General features: G+C 38.4%; 1 protein-coding gene across 1 annotated transcript in view; it reads right to left on the bottom strand.

The window, feature by feature from the left end:
• Positions 1-2,584: 2,584 nt before the first annotated feature.
• slc36a1 (solute carrier family 36 member 1) overlaps positions 2,585-19,800 on the bottom strand; it is a 60,807-nt gene continuing 43,591 nt past the window's right edge. Inside the window, exon 12 of the mRNA XM_047353907.1 lies at positions 2,585-4,726. Within this exon, the coding sequence (XP_047209863.1) occupies positions 4,452-4,726 (275 nt within the window). The 3' untranslated portion in view covers positions 2,585-4,451. The remainder of the gene's footprint in view (positions 4,727-19,800) is intronic.

The following is a 19,800-nucleotide window of genomic DNA, read 5'->3' as shown; positions in this document are numbered from 1 at the left end:
TCCATAAAGTTACTGTGAACAGAAACTAGAGGCGAACTAATAATTTTCTTAACAACTGAGCAGAAAAGAAAATTATATCCCAAAGATATTGTTAATAATTAAATCACTAGTTAAAGTAATGAAACATAATTACAGTTCTCAGTAATTATGCCATGACAATAAAGGAATTTCAAATGTTTTAAAATGAGAATGCCTTTGAGTGTTGTTGATATTGGAGTTAATAAAACTGTTTGCACCGTTACCTGTTTTATTAAATCTCATTTAAAAAACATTTGTGCTTTGGTACATGCTGTTGCAGAGATTTTCCCTTTATTCCCGTGCACTTTAAAATTACCCTCTGACTTTCAACACCTTAAAATCACAACCTTAGAACCTTTATAAATTATATCCAAATTATAAATACAATTTAAAGTGGATGCAATTAATTTTTTTCTTTTATCTCTATTAAAGCCTTTATTGGCTAAATAAGATGCAAACCAGACATTTTATTCAACTATATATAGTTTTTAGGACTCTGAGGAAGACCATGTGAGAAACTCTTTGGAGTTTTTAACTTTCTGAAAGACAGTTTCATTAGTGTTTGTGGAGAACTGCTGGAAATAAATGGGAAAAGTGAAAATGAACAATCTGACAAATTAAAGACGGAAACAAGCTTTCGGTGGGCTCCCTCCAGTCTATTAACCAGCGCATTAACCTCTCAGATGTAACAGAACTACGAGAGCAATGAAAGCATCTTCATGCATTTATTCAACTGCATTAGATCTCGTTACAACATGACCGCTCTGATTAGGAGGTGTCCTTTTCTTCCAGCATTACTCTGTCACACACACGTCTGAATTTTAACAACTCAGAAATAACTTCTTTGACGAGTTTCTGTTTTGACCTGGAGATGAGTAAATTACTAAAAAGACTACTGACGCTCTAATTGACAAGTGAATCATGACATGCTTTTAATTTGTAAACTGAACAGATGAATGTTACAGAGCATTTCATAGATGTGCTCGCATGGTGTTTTCTGTGGTAACTTGGCATCCTAATGATCATGAGGAACTCACTGATTCAAACATTTCCTCTTAGGTTCTAATGTTAACATACAATATTTTTAGATAAAAGCAGAAAAGATTAGGTGAGAGCAATGTGGTTGGTCTGATTCCAACGAATGTAGAGTCGCTTTTATCTGATCTCTGTATTGCCGAAGTCAAAGCCATAAAATGTATAAACATGAATAAATCAGTATCTGACTTTCATTTAGCCAGGGAACAAAGCAGTTCAAAACAAACTGGTCATATGTGAAAAAGTCACCAAGCTACGTGTTTATGAACCATAAATTAACTATGATTGATCAGATTTTTTGGGAAGCTGAGTTCAGTTTCCTTACATCCAGGCCTGAATGCTGCCTGACATGTAAATTTAAGAAATCAGTTAAATAGAACCTGTCTGACAACATGTCGGCTAAAGGTTTTAAAAAAGAAACGTCATGTAAATTTGCCAGCCCTAATTTAAAATGTGTTACAGGCAGAACATTTAGCAGAACTGTTCTGAATTGAAATAACAAATATGAAAAATAATAATTTGATGTGCATAAACTCTTTCATTTCTACCACATATAATCTAGACCTAAATCACATTAAATGAGATTTAAAGATGTCATGAGTAATGTGGTGTATTGGAAAATTTGCTGTCCAAACCCAACAAGGCTTTTCAATTAAACAAACCAGGCACAAATCTGACAGGCACAGAACAAAAAGGCCAAGGGGCACAAGTTGGCTCATTAAACGTTGTTTATTCTCAGAGAGGAATGAAGTATTTACAGATTGCTAAATTAAAAATGTATTTTCACCTTTTTAAAGTCATTCAGAAGAGAGACATCTGAAAACCCCTTCTGTTTAAGTCTGCAGCTCATCAGGATGTACATTTTAATTTTACGAACATTTATCTTCTGCCAAACTAAACAAGAGATTTAAATATGATTATTATTACTAAGCTCTACATGACGGAAGGAAAAACAGTCTTTCCTTGGAAAGTTCCCCTCGTCATCACGATTCTCCCAGTTTAGCACAAAAGTCCATCAAGATAGAAGGTTAATGGGTATTTTGTTTTAAACACTTTTCTTTGCAGATGTGCAAATGTTTACATGCGCAACAGATGAGTATATTTACCCATGACACACACATGAAAATGTTCTAGTTCTTTATACACATAAGGCAGGTGGACAAGATTGTTTTTTTTAAAGTGATTTCTGAAAACTTTCTATTAAAAGCTGAAAAATGTCTGTTTTTTACTACCACAAAACACTGAAGACGCACAACATGTTGCATTTCATCTGCAGATAACTCATGTTTAATTATCTGACGTACAGTCTGTCTGAAGTTAAACCAACCTATGAAAATTACAATGAATAAAAAAAATCTAACTTTAAAAAAAGATTGTTAGTAAAAACATTAAAACCCGATGAAATAAAAAAAAAAAAAAATTTTTAAAGACACAGAAGAGCTCATATATAATTTATAATCATGTCTGAAACAGTTTGGACTAATATCTAGTTGTATTCAAAAGTTTTATGTTGTGCTTTTTCTTTAGCTTCTTATCAAATCCTCGGTGAGGACTTTTAAACTTTTAAAGCTGTATGAACTAAAATATAATTAATCCTCATCTCTGGTCAGAAAGGATTCAAATGTTGGTTTGTTTTCAGAGACATTTACATTAATTTACTGCCTTTTCAAAACATTTTCGTCTGGGTTTTCTCATGAATCTCCCATAATATTTCAAAGCTGAAGAGAGTCACTAAATGTAAAAAGCTGATGAACTGGGGCAAAAGGGTGCAGAGAACAGCCTTTAGGAGGTGCAAAAATGTATTTGACCAGAAAAAGCAGACCAACATATGGAGCATGAGAAATCCATGAAAAATACTTCTCACCACTAATATTTATGCAAAAAAGTCTTAACCTAAAGGCTTATTTTCAGCATAAATGTAAAAAACTAAAACATTTCTAAATGAACTTTGAAAGGCAACACAGCTACTGCAGCACTGTTGCACGAGACAAACATATCAGTCCGTCAATAAACGAAAAGGACGTTACAGCTGTTAATGTGCATATAATTAGAGTTGGATGCTGAAAAGAGGGAAAGGAGGAGGAGAAAGGGGAGACAGCGCAGACACGCTCATGTCAGGGTGACGAGAATCAGATGTCTTTCACAGCAGAAGTCACACTGCATGATTATCTCAGACAATATCACTGCTTGATTTATGTCGCAGGTTGTTGGTCAGTTGGTACGTCTGTTGGTACGTCAGTCGCAGCAAAGGACCACAGAGCACCAAATCCAGCTCACGACAAAAGATTCTGGCTAAAGACGGAATGACAATCGCACAGTGTGAACCCAGAATAACAACAGGAGACACACTATGGGAAAGTCTCAAAAAATCTTATGACCAGTTTAAAGGGTTAAAACCTAGAGTGCACGACATCACCAGTAAAACTTCGCACAAAAATCAAAACTTTAAATGTGGCTGTGTAACAACTGTAAAAGGTACCAAAATGCTTATTCAGTTTGTAATTTATTTAAATGTTGCATGGTGTTTCTAATGTAAAGTAAGGCCACATAAGAAGTGTATGAAGAGGGCTGTTTTATAGATTTTACACACTCTTTTTCATCATAGTTCATTTAAACTCGCTTGATTTCATGTGTTTTGTGTTGATTTCTCCCAGTAATGCTACAAAGTGTGCTTCAGAAGTTTTGCACTGACCCTCTGTAATTATAATTAAGCATATTACATTTATCTTTAAAACAAGTGACCAGAGACACATCGATGGATTTGATAAGTGAAGATAAAAAAAGCACATCTATTACCAAGAATATGCAAGGGTTTGGTTTAAAACCCTCAATGAGTTTTCCATACAGTATTTTTGAATTTAAAGTCTGTTTAATGTTTTACCAAAAACTGCTAAAGTAGTGCAGTTTTATTCATTAAGGCATAAATCAAAGTGCATTTTTCTCTTATCATTGTTTCATTTCTGTCAAGATGTCGGATGGTAATTAAAACCACTCAAAGCTGCAATCTTGAAGCTGTTTGGGATGAGGTGAAAAACAAACCAACTGTAAGTCAGCATCAGCTCTGAATCTGGGAGTTAAAACCAATATTAATAATTATTGAGGTAGTTTGATCTGTTGACTGGAAAATTTACATGAATATCTTCAGCCTGTAAATAAAATAAATTACCTGTTAAAACTTCTCTAATCTCTTAAAATCTGGTGAAGTTATCTTCAGCATGAAGGTATTTACAATTATTTTTGGACTGCACTAATAGCTGTAATTAATTTAATGTGACGCTCTCATACATTAGTGACATGATTACATTAAAATATGTGTACAACAGCGGCAAATAAAAACATACAATAAAAAATATGCCCTAAAAGAGTTTAAACTGGCCTGAATGGCCTAGCAGTCTGTTTTACTGCACCATGTAGGTGTAGAACGTCTCTTTGTGTTTGACATTATTTCGAGCGATAATCTCCACGACGGCGACGTAAGTTCCTAAGAGGAAGCCGAGTAGCCCCACCAAGCTGATGACCAGGTTCTTGATGATCACCAGTGGCGACAGGCCCTCTGTGTGAAAGGCCAGGATCTCCAGGATGGGCGGAAAGATGAGTGCCAGGAAACTGCTGCTGACCGAGCCAACCAATGAGATGACCAGGTCCAGCTCTGGTATCAGGATGGCGAGAATACCTGAAAAACAGAAGGGGACGCAAATATGTTAGGACTAGAATTTGAGACAAACCTGAGGATTTATGAGGACTTAAACGGATCAAATGCCTCTCAGAAAAAACACAAAGGTTGCTCTTTAAACCCATAGCTTATGTTCTGTTAAACAATACCATTTCTATTCATCTGTAATTTTTCACCAGCTGCTATTTCCTGTGTAAGTACAATGTAGTAAACAGTCGAGTCAACATTACAGTGCATCCAGAAAGTGTTCACAGTGCTGCACTTTGGTATCAAATTCTACACACCATATCCTACTATGACAATGTGAAAAGCTTTTCTGAGATTGTTATAAATTTATTACAAATAGAGAACTAAGAAATCACATTTATGTAAGTATTCACAGCCTTTGTTGATCCACCTCTGGCAGTAATTACAGCCTCGAGTCTTTTTGATTATGATGCTACAAGCTCAGCACACCTATCTTTAGGCAGTTTGGTCCATTCTCCTTTGCAGTACATCTCAAGCTCCATCAGGCTGGATGGAAGACGTCTGTGCACAGCCATTTTCAGATCTCTCCAGAGATGTTCAATCAAATTCAAGTCTGGACCCCAGGACATTTTGAAGCCACTCCTTTGAGATTTTGGCTGTGTGCTTTGGGTCATGTCCTGCTGAAAATAGAACCGTTGCAACCAGTCTGAGGTCAACAGCGCTCTGGAGCAGGTTTTCATCCAGGATGTTTCTGTACATTGCTGCATTCATCTTTCCCTCTATCCTGACTTGTCTGCCAGTTCCTGCTGATGAAAAACATCTCCATAGCATGATGATCCCACCACCATGCATCACTGTAGGAATGGTATTGGCCTGGTGATGAGCAGTGCCTGGTTTCCTCCAAACATGAAGCCTGGAATTCACACCCAAGAGTTCAATCTTTGTCTCATCAGACCAGAGGATTTTGTGTCTCATGCTCTGATAGTCTTTCAGGTGCCTTTTGGTAAACTCCACACGGGCTGGCATGTGCGTTTTATTAAGGAGTGGGTTTCGTCTGGCCACTCTACCATACAGGCCTGATTGGTGCATTGCTGCAGAGATGCTTGTCCTTCTGGAAGGTTCTCCTCAGTCCACAGAGGAATGTTGGAGCTCTAGCAGAGTGACCATGGAGTTCTTGGTCGCCTCACTGACTAAGGCCCATCTCTCTCTTAGTTTAGACGGCCATCCAGCAACAGTCCTAGTGGTTCCAAACTTCTTCCATTATCAAAGATAAATGATAAAGGCCACTGTGCTCATTGGGACCTTCAAAGCAGAAGAATTAGCTCTGTATGGTTCCAATATTCGTGCCTGTCTCAGAGGTCTACAGACAATTCCTTCATGCTTGGTGTTTGTGCTCTGACCTGCACCATCAACTGTGGGACCTTATATAGACAGGTGTGTGCCTTTCCTAATCACACCCAATCAACAGAATTTACCACAGGTTGACTCAAGTTAAGCTGTAGAAACATCTCAAGGATGATCAGTCGAAACAGTGGGCAACTCAGCTCAATTTTGAGCTTCATGGTTAAGACTCAATCCTTACATAAATGAGATTTATTAGTTTTCTGTTTGTAAGAAATTGGCAACAAACAATCTTCTTTGATGTTGTCATTGTGGGTAATGCGTGTAGAATTTGATACCATTCGGAATATTATTTGGAGCTGTAACATAACTAAATGTGGTAAATGTGCAGCGCTGTGAAAGCTTTCCGGATGCACTGTACTTACTTGCCATTGACCCAGTTGACATCCATTTCACCCCTCCTGAAGTTTCATTAATGAAAGCTCTCATCTACGTGCGAGACCCGGCTTGATTAGCGATTCAAAAAGGAAAATAGTCACCTTAAAGAATCTTTGTGGTCATATGTAATGAGCTGTATGTGAAAGAGGTGATGATTCAAATAAAGAAGATCGAATAAATTATGTCTTTAGGACGGGCTGCTTTTAACAAAGCCTAAAGAACCAATTTCAAACTGGTTCTTTGCCTAATTATCTGTATGCTGATTCAGCACTGATTCATCCCCTTGAGCTTTGAAGTGTTTTTATGCCTAAATGAATCATAGGTCAGAGTTAAAACACAAGTCTGGAAATGAACTGAAAATAAGTGAAAAAGCTGTCAAAGTTCAACCTTCAGAAAGGATGAAAAATGTACAGATCAAGACCAATAAAAAAGTCTGGCAGTTTGAATAGCAAATAAAATGAGGTGATAAAACCAGACTTAAGCACATTACTGTTCTAATAAATGACATTAAATTAGCACATTTTCCTCCCACCGCTGACGAGCTCAATACAAGTCTTCCATCACCACTGTACAAACAATGTAGAGTTTATATAAGACCCAGGTTATGAAGTCGGGAATTAGCAGGCCTAGTCCTCTGCCCTAGCCTGCAACATCTTTCATTGCAGCTGGTGAATTCATGTAGTGGGGATTTTCTTATTGCCTTCAGGGTGAACCAGGAGCCAATGCTTGACCATTAGGAGCTTGGTGTTGAGCCTTAGCCCCAGGCCATACTTCAGGAGGATGCTCCTTCTCCCCTAATCTGGGTGCCGGAAGAAGGAACATCATCTTAGTCTGACTCCGTAGCCTTTGGAGACCCATCTAGGAGCTAAATTCCCAGGTGATAGAGTCTCCAGGACCACAGGGTCCTCCAACCTTTTCACAACATTACGGTGGCGATACATTGATGAAGTGGAAAAAGAAGCCAGTTCTGAGTTGAGGTCACTCAGGGTTATGATCGGAATGCCTCCTGGGCGCCTCCCTCAGCATGACCTGAAGTGTGTCGCTTGGGAGAAGAATGTCACCTGTTCTCCTTATTACCCTACCTTTGACGAGTGTGTGATTGTGTGGATCGATGGGAGTCTCAAATAGTTCTATTTTTGTGTTTACAACATTTATAATTAATGACAAATGCAGCATCTAATACAGAATGTCATGTTAGTTGTGGGCACCTTTTTGTTAGGGTTGTTTACAGAGGAAAATTTGTCTTGTTTTCTACATGTCAGATATGACGTCAGAATTTACATCCCACACTGACAACTGCCTCTCAGTATATAAGGCATCATTATTGATGGAATGCTTTTTGATGTCAGCTTCAAGCATTTCAGTAATGCATATATATATAAACTCTCAGCTTAGATAATGCAATTTCTCTCCGGCTCATGAAACACCTGAAAAACTGTTATCTTTTGATATTTAACGCTCAAAGAATGCAATCTTACCGCCCTACTTTTTTTCTCCAAATTCCTATTTCACCAAAAATGATCACGTGCAGCTGACAATCCAGATGATAAATTGTATTCCTGACTTCCAAGCCCTTACTCTGTGGCAGAAGCATAAAAATCAGACACTTGTGCATTGAATGCAATGTATAGAGTGGATGAGGAATGAGGCGAAATGCACTCAGATGAAAAAAAGGTGGATGGATAAGGCCAAACAAATGACAATACAAAGGGAGAAAGGGGAAAATGACAAGTTTAGAAGGGTAGAGGGACTCCCACTGGGTGAACATGAAACTGTGGTTGTGGGGATTGTTTTTCACGTGTGGGACGGAGAGGAGACCATGCTGCTAAAACCATCAGGAACTAGAGTCACCTTGTGTGGTTGCTACAGAGACAACAGCACAAACACCTCTTCTGACGTAGCGATTCATTCGTCACAGCAGAGGTGTGTATGTGTATCTGTTCCTCTCGGCACACGAGTAAACGATTCACACGTGGAAAAGAGAAGTCTTACTGTGGGCAGAGTCTGTTAGCATCTCCATTGTGGTGAGCAGGGAGGACACGCAAGAACAGGTGTTCTTGTTCTGTCTGTAAATCAGACACATAAAAGCCTCTTTGAACCATAATCAATCGCTCGCGACTGCATGTTAAGGTCTATCAAATTAACCTCAAAGGCAAAAGCAAGGTCGAGCTTTCATGTAACAAGTGTGCCGAAACTCCTCAGCATCACGTTTTTGTGTAGAGTAGACCTGTCACTACTGAGGATATGCAGTCCAACACTGCTCTTCAGCTTAGATTTGAGCTCTCAGGGGATCAAACAAGGCAGGCCTGGTTGTGAGGGAGGACTTAGGGGAGGGCCAACTTACTTAAAGAATATGCTGAGCCTTTCACAGCAAATAAACCACAGAGCTGCTTCTAAAAGGCTTGCTGCTGTCCCCTGAGAGAGGGGCAGCAAGCGGATCGTCAGGCAGCTTCAAAGTGCTGAAGACAAAATACTTCCAGCACGTTATATTGGCCGCACGAGCTCAGATCTTATAGAAACAAAGAAGAAACACAAAATGTTAAGATCTGCTCATCGTAGGTTTAGGATGTCAGAGTGTGCACGGCATGAATGATAAAAACATTTTAAAGAAGGGGAATGAGAAGATGAGGATAATTGTTTAAGGAGAGTGGGTCAATTTTCAGCTGTTACACATGGAAAAAAGTCTCTCATGGCCAAGGATCCTGAATCCGTGTGTCTATGTAAGGCTTGTTTCTGATGATAGAAGTGGTTTTTCCCTGGGAAAAGGTCGCATGTGAAACATGTGATCTGAGTTCATGAATGCAATTACAGCACTTAAGAAGCCTTTTTCCACTCAATTTCCAGGTACTGAATCATTTGTTCTCAAACGTAAGACACACATCCAGCACTTCTGAAGCCTGTACTGCCACACAAAATCTCAGATTATCAGGACAAAGATAAATTGATGTTAAAAAGCATCTGTATTTCCTTCTGTAGAAAATTCCAACAGATTTTGTTTCCTTCCTCCTTTTACTTGATTGTTTTGTTTCCAGGTAGCAAATACCAGCTCCAACAACACAGCACACTGCCTCGTTTATGCTCTTGAAACTATTGAAATCAACAACCTCTGCACTGAGAAAGCATTTGAGCGTTTTCATATTTTTCACATCTCCATGCGCTATTAAAGAAGATTAAATTCTGATTTCTTTTACATCCCACCCGTCAGCATCAACAGACCGATTGGCCAGGCCAGTTAAATTAAGCAGCCAAAAGAAGGAAATAAAGGGAGAAAAGCTGGCAGCTTTTAGACAGCAGGCAGTTCCTGAACCAGGCCCGCATGTTTTTAAATCCACAGAGAGAAAGAGACAGCTCTACAGCCAAACGGAGTCAATTACCTCCAAAGCTACGAAGCCACGACCCTAGTAGGGATGCTTTAAGGCTGGATTAGAGATGGGTAGGGAGGCTCTTAGCTTTCTTTTCCCCGCAGTCTACCAGAAAATACTGGAGGCTGTCTAATTTCTTCACCTTGCCACCAGCAGCCACCACCCAGAAACGAGCGGAGCTGCCTCTAACTCTTACAGGCCTGAGCAGACTTTCATCTGGCTCACCCAGAGTCGGCTGATCTGCTGCACAGCGGACTGAACGTCATTAAAAATGGACTTGGGCTCATTCTGCCCGAAAGGCTCACATCTTTTAACTGAGCAGTTGGTACCTGCATAAACTAATATTAATGAGCTCAGTGAGGGTGTGCTCTGCATGGACCCTTCAGCAGCAGGATAAATGCCACTCAAACCTTCACTGAAAAAGGCTAAAGCTTTTCAAAATACAACCAACTGACAGCATTTCAAGTTCTTAGAAATCAGGCCAAATGTCCTTTAAACTAGTCTCACCAAACTGGTTCAGTCATAGTGAGTTTAAGTGGACGATTATGTCTTGGTAGTGATGATGGATTACATAGTGATTTGTGGAATACTTAAAGCATGGGATATTATTTTATAACCTAACCCTGCTTTAACATGTGCCACACCTTTATTCCTGACATGTCTGCTGTCTTTCTTGGTGTTGAAGACAATGTTGTTCACTAAAGACACTAATAATGACAAACATTACTGTAAAGAATGGCACAGTGAATAAAAGAAGCCCTTTCTAAATAGATTCACTAAAACAATGCTGAAGTCTGAGTCTCTCAGGAAACCTAATGGAGTAGAAAGTATGCAGTATGTAAATTAGGACATTTACTTAGCCTTTATACAACCAAAGTACTTCAGGGCAATTTGGAGGTAATGGTGGTTAATGATGGGGGCAAAAGCTAATTTGGGACTTGAGAACCTTCTGAGTAATTGCATTAACACCTAAACATAAGACTTTTCTTGTTATTGTCAGGGACACTTAGCTGACTTTTAGACCTGAGTCGATTATGGCCATGTTGTAAAAAATACCAGAACTAAAAAACCTTAAGGGAGGGACTATATTCAGATGAATCGAATGTTGCAACATGTTGTCAGAAGAGGCTAAACCAGTCGTGATTTCAGGAGAGGAAATATATGTCCAAACAAAAAGACTAGAAACTGATGATGGACCCAAAGCAGTCACATTTCTATACACAAAATCAATCAATGGTCATATCTTTTTGTTTTCGTTTTTTTAAAGCCAACTGACCAACACATGTAGTTAAAACTTTAGACCATTTTAGTGGAAAGCTGTGGTGCCCCTAACCCAGACCTGGATTTTTTACAGTCCGCGGGAGACATCCAGCACTAGATGTTATCAACCAGCCTGCTTGAAAATCAAACCCGCAAGTTTTTAACTCAGCACGCAAATCTAAATGTGCCTTCATTTTTGAAACCTTGCTTTGATTTTAAAAGGCAACATCTCTTGTCTCCGGAGTTTTGTAGCTTCGTAAGCATCTTTGTACACTCCTCCAGCAAGGCTTCATTTTAACAGGAGGATCGATAATGATGTTGATAATGACTTTATAAGAAGACATTAACTTAAAACAGTCCTTGTTTGATGAGGCCACCAAAAAGTACAGAAAAGCTTGTAGGAGAGCATAAAGAGAACGGTAGAAGGACAGGTAACAAGTCTCATATGAAATATTAAAAACATCAAGATTCCAGGTCCCTATTTTCTAACCCAAAAAATTTTAAATATTGGGGTTCAAGTGGGGCTCAACTATTACAACTCCGGTGCTCACTGCCAACAAAGATCAATACTCCCCAGTCTCCCTCAATAACTTAAATAAAATTATCGGATCATAAACCTTCCTCTTACCTCCTTGACCCATTAGCTCCAAGGCTGTTAAAGGAGGTGTTCAAGAACACTTGGTCCTTAGGTTTTGTCCATTGTAAAAGACTCTTTCATTTCAGGGGGAAGTGAGAGAATTGTTAAGTCTGCAGTTTTACAACTGCTTATGACAACGTTCTGTACTGATCTCAACAATTACAGACTAGATCTGAAACATACATTTTTTCCACTAAGCCTCAACTTCAGTGTTTCTTACCAGGAAACAGTATATTTGATATATTCCAATCCGGTTTTAAACCAAACCCAAGCACTGAATCGCACCTGATAAAAGTAAACAGTGATTTACTGCTGTCAGTATAAAGAAAGGACTGGGTCGTTTTAATGTTATTGGATATCAATGCTGCATTTGGCCCTGTAGGGTGTTTAAATCAACGAGGCTCCAGTTCTTAACCAGTGCTGATGTTAAAGCCTGTTCTTAACTGGTTCTGTAAATGAACCGGTTTGATATCCAACAACCTGAGAACCAAGCTGGAGCCGCGTCATCATAAACATCTTTTTCAGTTATAGTTTTATCCTCCCACTGTTTTATTTTGTGTTTTTGTAAAGGGTTATACTGCAAGGAGAAAATTTGAACTCATGAATAATATTTATCCCAGTATCCCTGCTAACAGATGCCCTATTAACACCACCTTAGTTTATTAATGTTGTCTTAAACAACCAGAGGAGCTTGTGAACGCTTCACAATTCTTATCATTTGATCCTTCATGCGCAGCAGCAGCAGCTAGAAAACGAGAGTTAAACATAACCTGTAGAGAAAGGTTTATTAATGCCACCCGTAAAATCAAAAGGGCGACACTGGTAAAAACTTGGTGAGAAATGTATGAATGAGTGGATTTCAGATAAAATAATCAGCTGTGAGAGCAGCGGTGGTGCCAGGGTCACAATGAAGTAGCTAAACTCTGGACCTAAACACGGTGCACGCAACTTTTTGATTAGATACTGCTCCTAATGAACCCACAACTAGCTCCTGCAAAAGTGGTTCTATTCTGTGACCCAGCCACAAACTGGCACTGAGTTGGTACTGGTTTGTAAGAGCCAGAGTAAGAGTTAATCTCAGTGAAAACACAAAGGTGCTTAATAAGTAACTAGTATGAGTTAAGTACTGGAAGCGGTCTGGTGGAAAAGGCCTCCTTGATTATTTTTTTATATTTGGTCACAACAGAATGACTTTGCCAGAAGCAAACATTGAGCACTTTTGCATTTTTTCATCCAATATTAATTCTTTAACGCCATATTGAAGTCCTTGCCACTGGCTACCAAACGATGTGTTTCTGTAGTATGGTACACAACTGTTACTGTTGTGGTGTTCTGAATTATGCTATAGTAATTAGACAGCGGGTTAAGAGTTATAATATGCTGGGGTTCATGTTTTTTTCTCACATGTCGTTGACAATAATGAGCTCCAATCAGGATCCAGGAATGTTCCACTAACCAAGAAGTTAAATAAAGTTTACTTGTTTAATAAATGATGTATGAACAAGCACTTTGGTGAGAAAACTAAAATAAACATGCTGATACACCATTTCTCTACAGTCATTTAGTGCTTGTAAAACACATACTTCAGCGAAAGAGCATGATCTTTAATGATCATTTACTTGGCATCAGATTCTCCTCCTCTGAATGAATCGTCTCTTTTCATTCCTCAGTTTCACTAACAATATAACCCCTGGCTCACCTCCCTCATTCGCACCTCTTTCATCACCCTGTTGAGTCAGCAGTCAACATTTCTTTTCACCAAGATGAGCTGACAAAGGAAGCAAAATTCTTCTCCAAAGACGCTCTGGATTAAACACTTCATAGTGTTGCTTTAGGGGAAATTTCTTGCGTTGCACTGAACTTTTTCCAGCCATCAAGATGACAAGAGCATCATGACAATTGCTCAGAAAAGGTCTTTCTGAAACATGAGTCAACATCTGGCAGGAGAGTTGACAAGAGGACGGATTTCTTAGTAATTTACTTAAAATTAGAACATCTATCTGTTTTAATTAACGTTGTTGGATTTCGTTCAATGAAATGGGGGCTTATATTATTTTTAAAATACACTCATATTTTACTGAATAGATTTTAATAACTTAAAAAATAAGAACTTACATACTCCTAAAAGTAGTCTGTCTTTTGATAATACTTAATCCATTCCAAAAAATGAAGTGAAACATACAAGTTTGTAAAGTCTCATATACAGCATAGTATTAATATGTAAATAAGAAACCTAGATGAGATTAAAATGACCCAGCTTTTTAGGATGTAAAATGGTACCATCTACTGTTGGATGTTTCATAACAAATTTGTGTTAATTTACACCCATCAGATGTTTCATCTCCTCTGGGTCAGCTGTAGAGGGAAGACCCCATCAAGCCAGTATGAAGATAATCTTAGGGGTCTTGGCAAGGTCTTCTGGGATGTTAAGAATGCATTGAGCTCCATTTTATGCTCGATAGGTTGTGGAGAGTTTTGAGTATGCACAGCAAGGTCATAGTGGTTCATTAATGTGGTAGCCTCACATCTTAGATATGGGACCTGCGTGCAATGGTGTGGCGTGGACTTTAAAGTATTTCAGGCAGGAGTGAAGGTGTAAGATCCATGGCAGTGGCGTCAGTTTAATGTGGTGAGGTGTTTAAGAGTGAAGTTGCATCTGATTTAGTAGGATTGTGTCTGGCAGGTTTGCAGACTTATACTTGGCGGTGAGGACCCTGGGAAGTGTATTAGCAAGATGCAAATACAATTTAAAAATGGATTTGGTGATTACGAAGAGCACAGCAGTGTGATGATTGCTTTAACGTTGAAGGAGGTTTTACCAACTTGTGGTGATCCACTTACATTCTAATTAGCCATAGAGATGTCAGGCTGGTCTAAGCCTGTATAAAGGAACCCTCACAGTGGGTTGCAGTGAAGCTTTACTGGTTAAAATCCTGAGGCGACACTGAGATCTGTGTTTTCACAAATCATATGAAACTACTTCTCATATATTTGTGAAGTACACCATAAAGTTCAACTACATTTCTGAAAATAACTCCACAAAAGTGTGACTCAGGTAGATTTTAACCATATAACCTGACTAAATAATTTTAATAAACCTTAAACAACCTAGTGTTTATATCCTTGTTTTAATTTCCAGTTAACTGAGACAGGAAAATTTGTCTCACACAAACGTACATCGTTCTGTTACACTCAATGTAAACCTCACCCCCTAAATATCAACCGTCAGCTTAGGCACAAAATAAAAATAAATCTAACAGAAACAAAACTTGCATGTCCACCTAATAAAGAGGCTTTTCAAGCTAAAGCAAGTAGAAAGGGACAAACATATTCTTCCTGTGTAATTACAAACTTTTGTAGAAGGGAGAAGACGATTTCTAAACAACTTCTAAAATCTGTAGAAAATCAGAACGAATATTTTAGCCCGTGGGGTTGTTTCTAGGAGTAACTGAAATAGCGGGACAATGAAAACAGGACGCTCAATCCCAGTTTTCAATTCAAAGCCGCAAATCTAATTATCGTGGCGGGTGGATGTTTGAAATTACAGTAATATAAGGTAACAGAAGTAGTTCCCTCTAAGCCTGAGCAAGGATTTATTTAATCAGGAGATGGTAGTCAGCTGGAGGGACAATAATCTGTGCCTGCTGTGATGGGGATTTATTTTATTTTTGTTTAAAATGTATTTAACCAGTAATTTCTATGACAGATGCAAAATATCTTTCAGGTAAATACATGAAATATTTTTTATAACAGTACAAAACAAACACCATCACATTTTGGATAGTTCTAAAGTTAGTTGCCCAGCCATGAGAGGGAACAAGGACTGAACTACATACAGAGAACAAAGGAGCCTGGTAAAAACTCTGAATCCCAGAATGCACAGTATTAACCTATTTTCACAACAGCTCCCAGGAAGCAGGGGTCACAGCTGGAATCACTATGATGTCAGAGCTACAAATCTTGGCGCACAGCATTTCTTTCTCTTTGCCCGCAGCTCTCCACAGGCTGCATTGGGGAGGACATGCGTGTGAATGTTTTATTCTCATTGGCTGAGTAAAAGACAGAATCTTTGAAGGAAACTGCCCGTGTCTTTTAGTGTTTAACCCTTTCTCTCTCCTAGACATAGCTACTGACTGAGCTTCTACTGTGACTAACTCTATGTGCTCTCTTTCAAACTCTAACCTTGAAAACTGGCTCAGAGTTTATCTGTTCTTTCTTTCTAGGTGAAACGACTAAAGGAGCTACATCCATTAACATTTACTTTTCCTTCCCATAGAAAGTACTCCTGAATCAGTGCTTCTTTGTTCTCTTTGTGTCTCTGCTCTTTTCTCTCAAACCCCCAGTCGGTCATGGCAGATGGTCGCTCACACTGACACTGGTTCTGCTGGAGGTTTCTTCTTGTTAAAAGGGAGTTTTTCCTCTCCACTGTCGCTACATGCATGCTCAGTATGAGGGATTGCTGCAAGGTCAACGCCAGTGACTGTCCACTGTCTCTACATGCTCATCCAGGAGGAGTGAATGCTGCAAGTCACTGACTGGATGCAATCTGCTGGGTTTCCTTAGACAGAAAAACTTTTTAACCAATTTGAATAAATAACTGAATCTGACTGCACTGTTCAATGGTTAGGATTAATTGGAATGTATGTACTAGACTGTTGTGAAGTGCCTTGAGACAACATGTGTTGTGAATTGGCGCTATATAAATAAACTGAATTGAATTGAAACCAACTCATCCAATGTGATGTGCTGTCTATGTATCTGGGGACTGCACCCTGGCCGACAATAAGACTATCCACCTAAAACTGTCTGTCTGAGAAAACTTTATCTCACCATGTGGTTTGAGCCTTGATGGTTCGGTAATTTGTGCTTGTTCCATTTTATCCGTTTCCCTTCCTCTCCTCTTATTAACTGGCATAAAATATGTCTGCATTGTCCTTATAATCGTGCTTAATGCTGTCTCTGCTATCCCAGCTGCTAATGCTAAGATGATACCCACCATTAGTTCTGCTGTGTTTACTACACAACTCGCTCTATTTGCGCTACGTTCGGCCGTAGCACGCCGCCACCACTCAAACACACATTTGTGTTAGTGGTACTTACTTTAATTAGAGGGGTTGCTAAATAGCGCTGCAGCCGCTACTTTCTTTATGGTTAGCTGAGCCACTAATTCTGGATGCGACATTATCAGGCTTGCCGTCAAAAGGCCAAAATTTGATTATATCTACATCAGTTTTTGCCCCCACCTTGGTAATCCATCACTCCATTCAATAAGTCACTGATATGACAAGCTAACGCAACATCAGTTGTTCAAAATGTGATAGATTTGTAATTTAGCAAAAGATTTTTGAAACACTTTATTAAAATAGTGTTTTATTTTTCCTTCTGCTTTGCTTTGCGGACCGGCTGCTTGAACACAGAGCAATTGTTGTTCTGTGTTAGCTTTTAGGGCTAATTTGGCCTCACTGTGTTGTCATGAAGTCACCTTGCAACTAATATAGCAGTATGCTTAGAGTTATTGTCCATTTGGGATTACCAGTTGCACCCAACCTTCAACTTCTTAGCTGATGTCTTTAAAGCGGACACAGTAACACCAAATGGTCAGAGGTTATACTTCAACCGAAGAGGCAACATAAAAACACTAAAGAGGGATGATTTTCTGAAATTCTGTGCCGTTATTCTTTTTAAAATATTTTTACAGTCTCTGAATGGGTTTAATGATATTAAAATATACAATCATGTGAAGGAAAAGCAAGGACAAACTTCTGCACTAAGATGTTAAATACAGAGCTATTCAGCCTTGAACAGCAATCTGAATTTAAAAGTAAAACTGAGAAAATGATGCATGTTGTCTCAGCATGAAGAAGCCACTGCACAGCCTTCAGGATAGAATATCAAACAGGATAGAATATCAAACAAATGCAGGACATATGATTACCTTCTTCTGCAAACATGACAACTATGCAAAATGACTGCAGTAAATTGTATTTCAGCACAGGGTAGCATAATAAATGAAGATGTCTGCTGCTTCTTTGAAGGGCTGTTTCACAAGTCAATACATCCAATCTGTCCTGGAAACCATGATTTTTAAATAAATGACATACGGCTCGAGGAAAATTAAATGCAGCGCCACAGCGGTGGCAGTTGCGTTTCCTCAGTAGGACAGAAAAGGTCACATCAGATGTTGAGTACAAAACGGTCGGATTTATGAGAAAGTGGCGAGGGCACAGAGAAATGAAAAGGTTTTCCTCTTGGAAGTAAGTTGATAAAAGCATGGATTTCAGCGGCAAAACTTAATAAGTCACACACCACGTAAAGGTGTACTTCAACATGAAAACAAATTCTACCAGCTAAAAATAAAATCACTCACTGTTTAAGTAAAAGGCAATTTTGATACACAAAAACCACACAGTCTGGTACCACAGCACCATGACCTGCCTTTTTATGTGAGGTTCATTGTACAAGATGAAAATGTCATCAAACGACCTTTTTATGCTGCCATGTTGTCTGCTGGAAATAAAAAATCTCATTGTGTGATACCTGCAAGATGCCAAATACATGAAACAAACACAAAGGATGTGCTGGAGTCATTCAAATACCACTAACAAGTGCAGGGAATCGGCCTTCGAGGAGGCATTTTTAAGCACAAAACAAAAATAAATTTTCACGAGATAAAGAAACTCATATTGAATCATCAAAAGATGTTTTCAAGTGAAAACAGTTTAATTGCTGTATTCTGATTTCTTGTGATTATTTATCAGGAAATGTAAATTCATTTAGACAAAACTTGCAATTAGACAGGGGAAGGTATGATATTCAGAGAACATATAGCAAAAATATATTGGTTTGAATGTGTTATGATAATAAAAAATAAAGTTGTACAATACAAAGAATCACAGTCATCCTCACACTATTAGCATTTGTAATATCGCAACTACAAAGGACTGGCTTGAGAGAATATCTGGAAAAAAACAGAGTATTAGGTGTGATGCACTGAAACTCTACTTCCCAATAATATATCTGTAATAAGATGGACTTTCACTTTCCTTTATACCATTAACTAATACTTAGTAACCAAGATCAGAACTCTCAGGAAGAGGGGTGGGAACAATGTAATGATGGAAAAAGAATATGCAGAGGGAAATGTGGGTTAATCATAATAAACATTATTAATAATGATTTTTCTACACATTCTAATGTGTAGAAAAAACACATCAGAATGTGTTTTTCTAAAAATGCGCAGCTCTGGAAAAACAACATAAATAACATATTTAAAATATGTACAACATGCACCTTCTACTACCTCTGCTGCTTAAATAATATCACATACCGCCATGACATTTATCAATACATTTCAGTCATTTAAGCTCTTTAAAACCTGACACTAAGAAGTTGAAGTTAGCAAGATAAGGAGTTTGGTTATGTGTCCCATTAGTGAGTGTGTAGAAACGGTAACTCTTGTATAGCTTGTTATCAGCGTTTGTCTCAAAACAGTGTTACCATAACAACAAAGAGGGGTGGTGCTCATTGTTTTAAAGCCACCGCTGTCTGCCCTATTCTCAAGTTCATGACTAAAGATTTGCCTAAGATTTTTTTAACAACAAGAAACAAAGTCTTAGAAATCACATGGTGTGAACCTAGATTATATACAACTGACAGCAACAAGTGGGGGATGGTTGATCCGAGGTTCTGTTAGGAGAAACTATTTAATTGTCTGTGGCAGTGAATAATAGAAGGTCAAATTAAACTGCTTTTGAAAACGGTGGGGACAGGGAACAGGCTTGAAGCACAGGCTGTCAATCCAAAGCAGACTAAGTCATTTTGTTGGACTGAACTGCCGCTTTAAACCTTCAAAACCATTTGAAAAATCAAATTCTACAAAACAGGTAGGAGGTTCAACAAATAAGAAAAATGTGTAATCTATGAAACAGAATTAGTTATGAGCTCTGGCAGAGAAGATCAACCTTAAAGTATTTAAAAGTATTAAGACTAAACTATTTTAAAATAAATACAAATTTTAATAATTTTAAGTAAATGGTCCTTTATTTATTTATTTTCTACCTCTTCTCCAA

This window comes from Girardinichthys multiradiatus, chromosome 23 (assembly GCF_021462225.1).
Source record: "Girardinichthys multiradiatus isolate DD_20200921_A chromosome 23, DD_fGirMul_XY1, whole genome shotgun sequence".
Taxonomy (NCBI): Eukaryota; Metazoa; Chordata; class Actinopteri; order Cyprinodontiformes; family Goodeidae; genus Girardinichthys; species Girardinichthys multiradiatus.
This window is presented reverse-complemented; position numbering and strand designations above follow the sequence as displayed.